At 47.2% G+C, this 14,689-nt stretch overlaps 1 protein-coding gene across 2 annotated transcripts in view; it reads left to right on the top strand.

Moving 5' to 3' along the window:
* The window catches only part of MDGA2 (MAM domain containing glycosylphosphatidylinositol anchor 2), a 396,877-nt gene that overhangs the window by 214,356 nt on the left and 167,832 nt on the right, over positions 1 to 14,689 (top strand). Inside the window, exon 4 of one of the 2 annotated variants that reach the window (XM_053382658.1) lies at positions 1,251 to 1,459. In XM_053382658.1, coding sequence (XP_053238633.1) covers positions 1,251 to 1,459 — 209 coding nt within the window. The remainder of the gene's footprint in view (positions 1 to 1,250; positions 1,460 to 14,689) is intronic. The other variant, XM_053382753.1, reaches the window with a different exon arrangement.

The raw sequence follows: 14,689 nt of genomic DNA, 5'->3' as shown, positions 1-14,689 counted from the left end.
AAAATGAGGTTCTACCAGGTTCCGATTTCTCGGTTTCTCATTCCCCCCCCCACCCAATTTTAAATTCAGTTCTCCAGACGTCTGCAGGAATCAACACAGAAATTTATCAGCATTTGGGGGGCAAATTTCTCTTAATATGCACATGGTTTTGTATGCAGTTTTGTACATATCTTTTTGCAAGCAATTATCCCTCATAGAACACATTTTCATATGTTGCTTTCACAATCATATTCATTTTTATTTCCTCTGATAAATGCATTTCGGTAGCATTGTTTGGTTCAAGAACTGCATTGCAAAAGTGCAAAATTCAGAAGACGGTTGTGTTCTGTTTCCCCCATTGTTTGGAAAGGCTTAATGTGGTAGATTCACCTTAAGATGCGACCTGAACCATCTATAGAGGACACATGCAATAACCCTGTTTAGAAGTCATTTTGGACTCACTGTCATCTTGGGAGTCATTTTGGACTCACAGCTGTCCATGGAGGCGCAGGTCAATTCTATGTCCAGGGCAGCTGTCTATCAGCTCCATCTGGTGCACAGGATGAGACCCTCCCTGCCCGCAGACTGTCTCACCAGAGTGGTGCATGCTCTGGTTCTCTCCCGCTTGGACTACTGCAATGCGCTCTACGTGGGGCGACCTTTGAAGGTGACTCGGAAACTATAACTAATCCAGAATGCTGCAGCTAGACTGGTGAATGGGAGCGACCGCAGAGACTACATAACACCGGTCTTGAAAGACCTACATTGGCTCCGAGTACGTTTCCGAGCACAATTCAAAATGTTGGTGCTGACCTTTAAAGCCCTAAATGGCCTCGGTCCAGTATACCTGAAGTAACGTCTCCACCCCATTGCTCAGCTACTGAGGTCCAGCGCCGAGGACCTTCTGGCGGTTCCCTCCCTGCAAGAAGCAAATTTACAGGGAAACAGGCAGAGGGCCTTCTCGGTGGTGGTGCCTGCCCTGTGGAACGCCCTCCCATCAGATGTCAAGGAAATAGACATCTCTCTGACGTTTAGGAGACATCTGAAGGCAGCCTGGTTTAGGGAAGTTTTTAATGACTGATGTCTTAATGCATTTTTAATCTCTTGTTGGAAGCTGCCCAGAGTGGCTGGGGAAACCCAGTCAGATGGGCGGGGTATAAGTAATAAACTATTATTATTATTATTATTATTATTATTATTATTATTATTATTGAAACAAGGGAGCCCTATGCCTCTGCTAACCTCCTGCTTCCTCCTCCTTCCCTTTCCAGATCTGGACGACCCAATTGTGACCGTCCACCAGAGCATAGGGGAAGCCAAGGAACAGTTTTACTATGAGCGGACGGTGTTCCTCAGGTGCGTGGCCAATTCCAACCCACCTGTCCGGTACAGCTGGCGGCGAGGGCAGGAGGTGCTGCTCCAAGGATCCGACAAGGGGGTTGAAATTTACGAGCCCTTCTTTACCCAGGTAGGAATCAAGGTACAGTCATATTTTTTCTTACTTACTACTCTTATCAATGTCATTTCAATTTCTGCAGAAATGCCTTTCAAATGGGCGTGTGGGTTGAGGCGAAAGCAAGGCAAACCGGTGACAAAATAGCTGCACTGGTGGCCGGTATGTTTCTGGGTTCCACTGAATGCCAGGTTTTAATCTTGTAAAGGTTTGTCCTAGAGCAGAGATAGGCAACCTAAGGCCCATTGGCCACAAGTGGCCCATGGGGGTCATTTAACCGGCCCAAGAGCCACCCCTGAACCGAGCCGCCCGCTCGGCAAGTCCCTGCGTGCTGCACTAAACGGGTGCGGCGCGGCGCAGGGACTCACTTCTGTGGTGCTGGAAATGGCGTCTGCGCATGCTCAGACACCCGAAATCATGTCTGCACAGACGCAGACACCGGAAATCGCGGCCGCGCACGTTCTGGCCCATGGAGGAATCTCCACTAGAGTGAACCGGCCCAGGCGAGGTCAACCTTTACCATGCGAAACCAGCATCGCCACAGGCAGGGGACTTGGATTGGTTCCACCACCGGGTCTCCTCAACTCATGCTGAGCCTCTGTTTCTCCTGATGGGAGAAAAGCCATGCTATTCTGCCATCAGGTTCTGCAACCGGCAGAATTTCCAGGGCAAAATGGAGAGAGACTTCAATGTTTCCCACAGCTCATTGCTTTATTTCCCCTGGCTGCTGCCCTTGCCTCTTTCCTCAACTTCTTCCTCCACCTTCGCCCAAGTACTGGCTTAAATGTTCCTGTACTAGTGTGGGGAAACTGAATAATTTAGGCTCAGGATTACTTCAGGACTGCCATACCCTGTATAGCCCAAGTCAGTCACCAAGATAATCGGGGGAGCACTGTTTCTGGTTGCCTATGGGCTAGGGATACAGAGTTGTGCCTTCATGTTATGGACCCAGTTCTGTGGAACTCCCTCCCACAAGAAGTTAGACAGGCACTGTCCCTACTGAGTTTCAGGCGCCTGCTCAAAACCATTTTATTTCAGGAGGCCTTTGCACCCAGAAGGCTTCTCAGATGTTTTACAGGTCTCTCTTCTTCTTCTTTTAGATTTTAAATGATTGAAGTTTAATTTTTTTGAGGTTACATTCATATTTTAAATTGTGTATATTTTATTGTTGTAAGCTGCTTGAGACCTACATGGTGAAAAGCAGGCTGTAATTTAAAAAAAACAAAAAACAAAAACAAAACCTTGCCACCCCCTGTCCTAGAGAACACCTGGCCAGGTAAGATCTTCCAGGGATGCCCTCTTCCAGGGTCTGTCCTCTAGGGCCAGGGTGGAAAATCTTTGGGGGTCGGAGTGGTGCATCCTATACTGTGAAAGTGCTTGGGGGCTGCGCAATTCTGACAAAAGTGGGCGGGGGGGTCACCTCTTCTCTTTCCCTCTGTAACACCCTGTCTTGCTCCATGGGGTGCCCTCAGGGACAAGGGTCTCAGTCCGAGGTTATAAAAGCCTTTCACCCAAAAATGTATGCAAAAGACTGGGGTTCGAGGTGCAGCCTAGTCTCAACATGCAAGGTTCAATGTGGAGAATCAGTTTGTCTCCATGATCTGAAACAGAGCTCAGGAAACCACCACTCAAGGTCCATATGATCAGGAGTCTGCAAAGCAAGCCTGAGGATGAAGGGATGAGGGAGTTGCATATGTAGAGGAGAGGACACATAAGATAAGGCTACCAGATTTTTTCAATGAATCCGGGGACACTTATTGTTCTCTATGTACATGTGGATGCTGAGAAAACTGTAAATCTGGGGACTGTCCCCGGGAAATGGGGATGTCTGGTAACCTTAACATAAGAGCCGTCTTCAACTATCTGAAAGGCTGTCACATGGAAGATGGAGCAAGCTTGTTTTCTGCTGATCCGGAGGGGAGGACCCTAAACAACAGATTTGAATGACAAGAAAGGAAGTTCCAACTCAACACAAGAGCTGTTTGACAGTGGAACGGACTCCCCTGGGACTCTCCTTCCTTGGGGGTTTTGAAGCAGAGGACAGACAGCCATCTGTCAGGGATTATTTATCTGGAGGTTGTGCTAGATCACCCTTGGTGTCCCAACCCTATGATTTTATTATTCTGCTCTTTATGTGAACAGGACATGGTTCTTACTGCATTTTCAAACCGTCTCCCTAGGAACAGTGCCCAGACTTACCTGAGAGATGAATTAGTTTTGTTCTCGGCTCATTACCAGAAGCGTCTTTTATTTACATAGATACCCTACTTCTTCTCAGCAGACTTTATTTCGTTGGAAGTTTTTAAATGGAGTTTGGATGACTATCTGCCAGGGATTCTTGAGCTGTGATTCGTGCAGTGGGGTTGGACTTGATGGCCCTTGTGTTAGAATTCCTGCTCCATGATTGCAGTCATGGGATTTTTGTCTATCACATGACAGTGTATGTTTTGACTCCACAGAGTGGGAAGTGATGGAGACAGGATGTTTGTGTTCCTGTGTTCCGTGAAGTGGGACTCTTGTCCTTTGTTCTTTTTCTCTTTGCTGTCTGATGCTAGAGAGGGAGGGGGCCATGTTGCAGTGCCCCATGTGTGTTTATATGTAAATAAAGTAGATTAGCCAAAATGCTGAGTTGCTGAGGTCTGTCACACGAGCTGCGAAGACTCTGCAGATCCCTAAGTGTGCCGGTGTCTGTTGGCATCGGTCGCTGAGATGTTCGGGCAGAAGAAAGCTTATGAAGCTCCCGAATGATCGACCAGGAGGGAGAGAGCATGCCATTCGGGCATGTGTCTCTACCAGGGTCCTACTCGAGTGTAGGACGAGCTCCTGACACCTTGGGGGCCCCTTCCAACTCTACAGTTCTGTGTTTTTTTGATTCTATCATCTGGCAACAGCTGCAGATGCAACGTCTGCACCTATGATTCCTGCATTGGAGCTGATTGGACTAGATGGCCCTTGGGAGCCCCTTACAATTCTATGATTCCATGAGTCTCTCTTAGGCCAGATCCTCCAGCGCATGAGCTGCCTTCCCAATGTGAGCATCGCGTTCGGCTCCAGACCCTTCCCCACTTGGCAGAGCCAGAGCTCCTGGGATCGAGGCACGAGAACCGATGAGAGGCAACAAATGAGACGCTGAGTGTACAATCAGCAACCCGGCGCAGAACAACTTTCAACTTTCATAGATAATTCTCAACTAATGGCTCGGAAAGGCCCATCACTTTCATCCTTTATTGCACCTGACAGCTTTATATTGCTCAGAATCTCTGGCAAAGCCTCGCTGAGGATGAGGCAGCGATGGGACCTCAAGAAGGAGGAAGGATTGGGCCAGGTTCAACACCGTGGGATTGGACTCCCTTCCTTAGGAACATTTTAGGAAGTTGCAGCCTTCTTCCCGGGATGGGATCACCCGCATGCTCTGCAGGATAGGGCCCCGGCTCAGGAGAGGCTTCTTGCTGGAACTGAATTGTGGACAGTCTTCTGCTGTGGACAATTTTTTGTTTATTCTATTTATATCTTTCCTTTTCCTTATTTAATCCTTGAGAGACCACACTTAGTGAGCTTCATGGCCAAGCAGAGATTCGAACCCTGCACTCCCAGGTCCTGGTCCAAAACTCTAACCACTAGACCGCACTGGCATTTTAAAATGCACTTTAAAATACAGTGGTACCTCAGGTTACAAACGTTTCATGTTACAAATACTTCGGGTTACAAACTCTGCTAACCTGGAAGTAGTACCTTGGGTCGAGAACTTTGCCCCAGGATAAGAACAGAAATCACGCGGCAGGAGCATGGCAGCAGCGGGAGGCCTCATTAGCGAAAGCGCACCTTAGGTTAAGAACAGTTTCGGGTTAAGAACGGACCTCCAGAACGAATTAAGTTCGTAACCCGAGGTACCACTGTAACTGTGCAAAATAAAACTAAGAGCAACAGTAGCACCAATCATTTTCAACATGAGATACAGTGGACGCTCGGGTTGCGAATGTGATCCGTGTGGGAGGCACATTTGCAACTCGCAATGGTTCGTCTGCACACGCACAGGTTGTGATTCGGTGCTTCTGCACGTGTGCAAAGCGTGATCTAGCACTTCTGTGCATTTGCGACCGCCGAAACCCACAAGTAACCCATTCCGGCAGGTTTCGGCACGTCCATAACCTGAAAAAACGCAACCTGAAGCGCCTGTAACCTGAGGTATGACTGTACTTTACACCCAGAATGGAGAGACCTCAAGGCTAGTCAGATATTTATTTTTATTTTTAATTTTAGTAGTAGAACCCCAAGATCTACCAACCAAAGCATGGTGCAAAAGACGGACAGATTTTTTTGTTGGTGGGAAAATGTGCCATTGAGGAGCGCAATACCTCAAGGACCACCTCTCCCCTTATGAACCTACCCAGACCTTGAGATCATGCTCTGAGGCAGTGGCATCACAATGGGAGGGGGGGTGCAGGGGCGGTGCAGGTGCCATGTCTGGGGGTGGGTAGTGACAAGGAGGCACTGCGTGGGGGCTCGCGGCGGCGTGAGCAGCCATCGTGCCGCCACAGTCACATGTGGAGGATCTTCCATCACCGCTACAGCCACGAATGGAGGATCCCGATACTGGCGGCAAACCGCTATGTACAGAGTCACACACATGCGCTGTACGTAACGACGACGCACATGCGCTGTACATAGTGGTTTGCCAGCAGTGTACGGATGGCGGTGGTGTCCATCCGTCGCCGCTACAGCTGCGAACAGAGGATCCTGATACTGGCGGCAAACCGCTATGTACAGCATCGCACACATGTGCTGTACGTATCAATGACACACATGCACTATACATAGTGGTTTGCTGGCCGCGGCGCTCCAGCGGCGCACGGACAGTAGTGGGATTCCCCCCACCACCGCTACAGCCGCAAACGGAGGATCCCGGCACTGTCTGTACGCCGCTGGAGTGCCGGCACCAGCAAACTGCTATGCACAGCGCATACGTTGTACGTAGCAATGCTGCACATGCGCTGTACATAGCAGTTTGCCACCCCGGGTGTCATGACGCCTGCGTTCGCCCCTGCTCTGAGGACCTTCTTCGTCTGCCTCCTTCATGAGATGTCCCTCAGAGAATGATCCTTTTCTGTGGTGGCGCCCCCTTTATGGGACGCTCTCCACAGAGAGGCTCGAGTGGCGCCTTCATTAGACATCTTTAGGCGCCATTCAAAAACCTTCCTCTTCAACATTCTATGTCCTTTTCAATGTTGTTGTTGTTGTTGTTGTTGTTTAGTCGTTTAGTCGTGTCCGACTCTTCGTGACCCCATGGACCAGAGCACGCCAGGCACTTCTGTCTTCCACTGCCTCCCGCAGTTTGGTCAGACTCATGTTTGTAGCTTTGAAGACACTATCCAACCATCTCGTCTTCTGTCGTCCCCTTCTCCTTGTGCCCTCCATCTTTCCCAACATCAAGGTCTTTTCCAGGGAGTCTTCTCTTCTCATGAGGTGGCCAAAGTCTTGGAGCCTCAGCTTCACGATCTGTCCTTCCAGTGAGCACTCAGGGCTGATTTCCTTCAGAATGGAGAGGTTGGATCTTCTTGCAGTCCATGGGACTCTCAAGAGTCTCCTCCAGCACCATAATTCAAAAGCATCAATTCTTCGGCGATCAGCCTTCTTTATGGTCCAGCTCTCACTTCCATACATCACTAATGGGAAAACCATGGCTTTAACTATACGGACCTTTGTTGGTAAGGTGACGTCTCTACTTCTCAAGATGCTGTCTAGGCCTGTCATTGCCCTTCTCCCAAGAAGCAGGCGTCTTTTAATTTCGTGGCTGCTGTCACCATCTGCAGTGATCATGGAGCCCAAGAAAGTAAAATCTCTCACTGCCTCCATTTCTTCTCCTTCTATTTGCAAGGAGGTGATGGGACCAGTGGCCATGATCTTCGTCCTTTTCAATATGTTTATTTAAAATACGTTAATTTGAAATACTTTTACTTGTGGGAGGCGGGGTTAAGGGTTTATTCTTCTTGTTCTTTGTTTTTAGCATGGATTTTGTGTGTTTTCATTTTGCATTTTTATGCTGTGAACTGCCCTGAGAAGGGGCACTATGCATATTTAAGAAATGGGGGGGGGGGATAGAAATCAAAATCTGAGTGGAAGTTTTCTGTATGAGGAGCGAATTGAGTGCAAGGTATTTTCGCACAGAAGTCCACTCCTTCCTTTCAGTCCCTTAATTTATGTGGGGAAAGAGTTGTTTCCTTCTTGCAATTATGGTGTGTTACAGTGGTTAGAGTGTCGAACTAGGAACTGGGAGGGACGAGGGTTCAAATCCCCACTCAGTTATGGAGCTTTCACTGGGTGGGACCTAATAAATAATAATAATAATAATAATAATAATAATAATAATAATAATAATTTATTATTTATATCCTGCCCATCTGGCTGGGGTTCCCCAGCCACTCTGGGCAGCTTCCAACCGAACATTAAAAACTCAACACAGCATTAAACATTAAGAAACTTCCCTTAGGGATCACTCACTGCCTTTCTCAGCCTAACCCACCTCACAGGGTTGTTGTGTCATGAAATGAGACTGGAAGAACTGCGTTCACCTCCTTGGAGGAAAAGGTTGGGACATAAATGCAAGGCAGTAATCCATAACGTCAAAGCATTAACTGCCCAAATGTCAAGGTGCGTTGATAAGAAGCGTTCTCTCCTCCCCCCCCCCCCCCGAAATTGACAAGGCCCCGTAATCCAGTGGGGAGATTGCCCTGTCAAAAGCGATCTCAGCCGCTGGATTTCATCTCCATGCCGCGTGGGTGATTCGCAATTTATTAATTTATTAATTATTATTGGGGGGACGGACACAAACAGGCTGACTGGCTGCTCTTTTGAGCATTTAATTAAAAGTGAAGGGCTCCTTGCGAGCTGGGATTCCTCACCTAATAATGCCGCGATACGGAAATGTTTATTATTATCTCCTTTATTAGATAAGTTCTTACCGGGTTATATGATATGTCACATTAAATTAGATTCCATTTTGGAATAGCGCTGAGCTTTTTAGGCTCCTGCCTGGGATCCGTTCTCTGCTTTGAATTTAATGAACAAATCAAGTTGCCTCCTTGATAACTGAAGGCTTATCGCTAACCTTTTCTATATTTATCAGAGGTCAGCTTGAATTAGTGTATCTCTCCCTGGGTGAGGGTGAGATTGGAAAGATCTTTATAAAAAGGACAAAATGTAATTAAAAGTTTAAGAATCGCCAGTGCTCCCCACAAATCTGCCTTGATGTCGGGGGCGATGGTGGTCTGAAACTTAATGCATGATTTCCATGTACAACATGCAAGGCTCTAGTTATCGTTGTTCTTTTTAAAGAGGATCGTGGAAAAGGCTGCTTGGATGCTGACTTTCCAGGGCTGCTGCAAGCCAGTGTAGGGAATATTGGACTAGAGAGAGTAGACCTATAGGTTTACCATTTGCAAAGGCCCAGAACCTGTTGGAATGAACTGGAATGCTGTCAGCCCTATCAGCAGTGCTGATACTTATGTTTTAATGTATTATGTATTAAGAATTAATATACTTATGTATTAATTAACGCCGGTGGCGCTGTGGTCTAAACCACTGAGCCTCTTGGGCTTGCCGATCAGAAGGTCGGCGGTTCAAATCCCCACGACGGGGTGAGCTCCTGTTGCTTGGTCCCTGCTCCTGCCAACCTAGCAGTCCAAAAGCACACCAGTGCAAGTAGATAAATAGGTACCACGGCGGTGGGAAGGTAAATGGCATTTCCGTGCACTCTGGTTTCCGTCACGGTGTCCTGTTGCACCAGAAGCGGTTCAGTCCTGCTGGCCACATGACCTGGAAAACTGTCTGTGGACAAACACCAGTTCCCCCGGCCTGAAAACGAGATGAGTGCCACAACCCCATAGTCGCCTTTGACTGGACTTAACCGTCCAGGGGTCCTTTACCATTACCTTTTACTTATGTATTATTGTTGTTATTATTTATTATAATTGTTATTAGCATTAAAGGTAAAGGTAAAGGAAACCCTGACTGTTTAGTCCAGTTGCAAACGACTCTGGGGTTGCGACGCTCATCTCACTTTACAGGCCGAGGGAGCCGGCGTTTGTCCACAGACAGTTTTTCCAGATCATGTGGCCAGCATGACTAAGCCGCTTCTGGTGAAACCAGAGCAGCACACAGAAACGTTGTTTACCTTCCCACCAGAGCAGCACCTATTTATCTACTTGCACTTTGATGTGCTTTCGAACTGCTAGGTTGGCAGGAGCTGGGACCGAGCAACGGGAGCTCAACCTGTCGCAGGGATTCAAACCACGACCTTCTGATTGGCAAGCCCTAGGCTCTGTGGCTTAACCCACAGCGCCACCCACTGTTACGAAAAAGGAGCAATGCAGAAGCGAGCTCCAGGTGGCTGGAATGCAAAACAGGATGTTGATGTTATGGGACTGTACCGTGGGAACAAGGGACAGTCTATTCAGTGCACTGAGCACCGGATGTTAGCTCAGAGTGTCACATGACCCTGTACTGGAAGTACATGGGTGGAGTTATTCTCTCTCTGCAGTTGGTGATGAGAGAGTTCAGACATGATTTCTCTGTACTGCTGGAAAGACAGGAATAAAGACATGTAAATATATTTCTGCCTGTCTCTTTCCCCTCCCTGGCAATGGGAGGGGGAGAAGTGGTGTGTTCTTCTCACGTTAGAGGAGGATCGCCGATTGAAGACCTCCCCTGGTCTTGCCGGGAGTCGCTGACAGGGAGGTCAACAAGAATTCAAGCCGGGCACCTGGAGGGTGGCCAATTCCTCTGGCTTTTGGCTTGAATTCAACACCCACATCCTATTATTAGCATTATCAATAACTCGATTCCAAAATAGGATACTAAGTGGTTCACCAGCATTGAAAGCAATCACTCAGGCATTAAAATATGAAGATGGAATTGGTTGGCATCCGTCTGTCTCATGAGACAATGGAGGAGTGCACTGCTGAGGGTGAAGCGAAACTGTTGGAAGGTTGCAGCGCCTGCTGTGGCTGTAGATCCAATATGGGAGAGACATGTTTTGTTGCAGCTGGGGCAGATGAAGGCGTCTAGTTGTGCTGATACAGGCATACCAGGGCATTTCTTCTCTTTGTTCCTCCCAGAGGTCATTCCTCCTCTGGTCACTTCCCGTGAATGCACAACCTGACTGTCTGTCTCCAGGCACTGCGGTCGTCTGCAAGGGGTTCCCATGTGGCGGGGTTGATGTTGCCAGACTTCATATCACGTCTGCAGTCATTTGGGTCTGCCAGCGGACCTGCTACCTGAATCCAGCTTCCCAAAGAGCACATCATGGAATAGAGGAGAACCATTGCTTCCCTTGTTCTTTTCCTACTTGTCCTAGAATCATAGCACTGTAAAGTTGGAAGGTACCCAAAGACAGCATTTCCCAGGCTCGACTTCATAGAATCAGAGAAGAAGAAGAAGAAGAAGAAGAAGAAGAAGAAGAAGAAGAAGAAGAAGAGGAGGAGGAGTTTGGATTTGATATCCCGCCTTTCACTCCCCTTCAGGAGCCTCAAAGCGGCTCACATTCTCCTTTCCCTTCCTCACCCACAACAAACACTCTGTGAGGTGAGTGGGGCTGAGAGACTTCACAGAAGTGTGACTGGCCCAAGGTCACCCAGCAGCTGCATGTGGAGGAGCGGAGACGCGAACCCGGTTCCCCAGATTACGAGACTACCGCTCTTAACCACTACACCACACTGGCTCTGTAGAGTTAGAAGGGACCCCAAGGATCATCTAGTCCAATCGCCTATAATACAAAGAATCACAGCTAAAGACTGATGGCCGGATGGATGACCATTCAATCTCTGCTTAAAAACCTCCAGGGAAGGAGAGTCCATCACATTCCAAGAAATCGACTTCCAGCTAACTCCATGTGGATCTTTATTCCTCATATCACTGGTTGTCTGTAATGATTAAATTTTTGAAGAATAAGTTCAGGGTTTTCAATCTAGGTGAAATTGTTTCCAAAGGTGTACTCCACCACCAGTTGCAAAACATTACTATCATTTGCTATATGTAATTTGAATCATAGATGCACTTAGAAGAGGCGTATGCCTTAAACAAATGAATTGGGTTTGAACTGAAGGTAACATCTCCTTACGAGGAGGGGTGGCCAGACATCATCTTTTCAGGCAGGAGGGGGACCTCACCCCCACCCCCCCCCAAAAAAGCAATTTTCATCATCATTACATATTGTAATTGCAGAGCCCAATTATGAGATTACATTTGCTGTGTTTACGCTAATTAAGTCATTAGGCATAATAAGTCTAATTACACAAATTGGCTGAGAAAAATTCTTTTGACAAATGTTTGAAATTTTCATGGCATGGATCCCACTCCGATTGGGAGGTAGAACCTGTTTTTGGGGGTGGGGTGTGTTTTGCCCCCTCTGCTCGATATCTTCATAAACTTAATATGCAAAATACTTTATTGGTAGAGCTGGGGAAAGTGGTCTGTTTTCAGTCTCATAACTCTGCTCCATCTTGTTACTGAATCAGTCCCTGAAAATCTGCATGAAACTTTACAACTTCATATGGATTTTGGAACAGGTTTTCTCCAAAAATATATATGCATTTCTGGGCATATTTTATCTCAGCAATTCCTAAGAGACTTTCAACTTGTTTCTTTCTCCTATTTTTGCTATGGTATTCCAAGAATCACAAAATCCAGTAGTTACGTTCCAAGCCAAACATTGGCCAGCTCACAATACTGCCGTACGAAATAACAACTCTGGTGATTCCCTGCAAAACTGTTCTCCATCAGTTAATGAGGAAAGAAATTGTATTTGAAAATTATCAAAGGAGAGAGGGGGGTGGGAATCAATAAAATGATCATGGGTGGTGTTGGTGACTTTCCCTTCCTTTATTACACAACACACATTCGTCCTACAAGAACATAAGAAGAACCTCAGTTGGATCAGGCCAGTGGTCCATCTTTTGGGAAGCCATTGAGCAGGACCTGAGGGCAATGAAATCATCCTCTGCACCTGTGGCCTCCAGCAACCAGGACTCCAAAGCATTTCTGCCCCCAATTGGTGGCAGGACATAGTCATCCTGGCCAGGAGCCACCCATAGCTCTCTCCTCCACGAATTTGTCTAATCTTCTTTGAAAGCCATAAGAGGTTGATGGTCATCTCTGCCTCCTGTGAGAGGGAGTCCCAAAGTTCTTCATTTTCTGCATGAAGAAGTGTTCCCTTTTTATCTGTCCCCCCCACCCCCCGTAAAACTGGAACTCATAGGCATCCAATGAAACTGAAAGTTGGAAGGTTCAGGACAGAAAAGTTGGCCAACAACTTGGATGACTTCCAGAGAGGATTAGACAAATTCATGGAGAAGGAGAGAGCTGTCAACAGTTACAAGCCAGGATGGCTATGCCTTGCCGCCATACGCTTCTGTGTGCTGGCCCCGGGGGTAACCTGAGAAATGCGGTCCAGGTCCGGTACTGAATCCAAAGGTTCTGCTGGGAGTCAGTTCAACAGGGCCAAGGCAGGACACGAGGCAGGAAACCAGGCAAGGACAGGTACAGGATCTCAGGCAGGATCCAGCATACAGCAATGTTGCTCCCGCAACCTGGGGCGGGATCCAGCAGCCTTTTATCTCTGATGGGGTAACGGCCAGTCCTGATCCCCCGGTGACTCACCTCCCTGTCTCACCCGGAGGCCAGCACTCCTCCTGCAAGTACTCAGGTCTCTCCTTCTCTCAGACCTCAGTCTCTGCAGCTCGGGAGACGTCGGTGGGTTACTAGACCCAGAGGCCGCCTCAGCCTCCCCTGACCCAACCGGTAGTGGAGCAGCTGTAAGTGATGGCCCAGCTGAAGACAACGAGGTCATCCCCGCATCTGGAGCCAGGGCAGGCTCAGGCCCCTGACTCGGCCCAGCTGGTGCTAGTTGCAGGGGAACCTGTGCAGACTAGGACTCTTCAGGATCAGGCCCCAGACGTGGTTCAGATGCCGCCTGAGGCAAAGGATCCGGTGCGGACTGAGACTCCTCTGGTTCCGAGTCTGAGCCCAAGTCCCAGGCCATCACGTTCTGAATCCAAGTTGCTGTAAACCACAGGAGGGGAGAATGCTTTTGAGCTCGAATCCTGTTTGCTAGTTCCTCATGGGGACATCTGGTTGACCACTGTGAGAGCAGGATGCTGGACTAGATGGGCCATTGGCCTGATCCAGAAGACTCTTATCAAAACATTCCTCTATCCACTTCCTCCAAGCCAGGGATCATTTCATACACGCCTATCATGTTGGTTCTTCCTCGCCTTTTCTGCAAGCCAAAGAGTCCCAAACTCTCCAAGCTCCTAGGGGAGTCATTTCACCCCCTTGAGCGTTTGGGTTGCCCTTATCTAGACACTTTCACACTCACAATTGTTTTTTTTTAAAAAATATATTTATTGAAATTTTCAAAAAATAAAAAAGAAAGACAAAAAAGAAAAAAGAGAGAAGAAAAAAAAGAAAAAGCAACAATTGAAAAAGTTTACATTACTTACTTTCCATACCCAAATTCCTTGACTTCCCCACACCTGCCCTTCTTGTATTCCAGTTCCAATTTTTAGCTCAGCAAATTTTTGTCCCCACACTTTACCTTGTTTTCTCTGATTCATTTTAATTAACCAATTTTAACTTATAAACCTAAATCTTTATATTTCAAAACTTATTCTTAAAATACTTTTCCTAAATTCGCCCCATCACTTTAATTAACCCATTTTAACTTAAAAACCTCAATCTTTATACATCAACACTTATTCTTAACAATCTTTTTCTAAGGTCGGCCCAAAATCCCTTCCCAAAAATCCCCATTTTTATGTTAGTGGCAAAACCAACTTAATTAAAACAAAATATATTTGTACACCCTTTGGATTCCCGAAGCCCTACCACCCCCTTTCCCGGTTTCAAACCCCAACCAAAGTCCATCAGTCCATCTGGAATCAGCCTGGCGACCTCACGTCCGAGGCACTTAACTCTCTCTCAGTTTCTCTCTGCCGGTTTTTTTGATAGTCCTTTATTTTAAATTCCGAATCTCGAAGAGGCTCTGTTCCAATAAGGTCCATATTTCTTCCAGCCAGACCTCCATATTTAACAATGGAGCCAAGATCTTGTTTCTTACTTCTCATAAGTCCAAATGTCCCAAAGGCTCCAAATTCCACATTAGCCAAATTTGTATTCCATATGTCCTCAGATCTCCATATGAGGAGATCTCTCCAATTTCCATTCTTCACTTCAAACCAAATTTTCATCAACCTGTTCTTATTT

Source organism: Podarcis raffonei, chromosome 1 (assembly GCF_027172205.1).
Source record: "Podarcis raffonei isolate rPodRaf1 chromosome 1, rPodRaf1.pri, whole genome shotgun sequence".
In the NCBI taxonomy this organism is placed as follows: Eukaryota; Metazoa; Chordata; class Lepidosauria; order Squamata; family Lacertidae; genus Podarcis; species Podarcis raffonei.
Note: the sequence above shows the minus strand (reverse complement) of the source record. Positions and strands in the feature narration are given on the sequence as shown.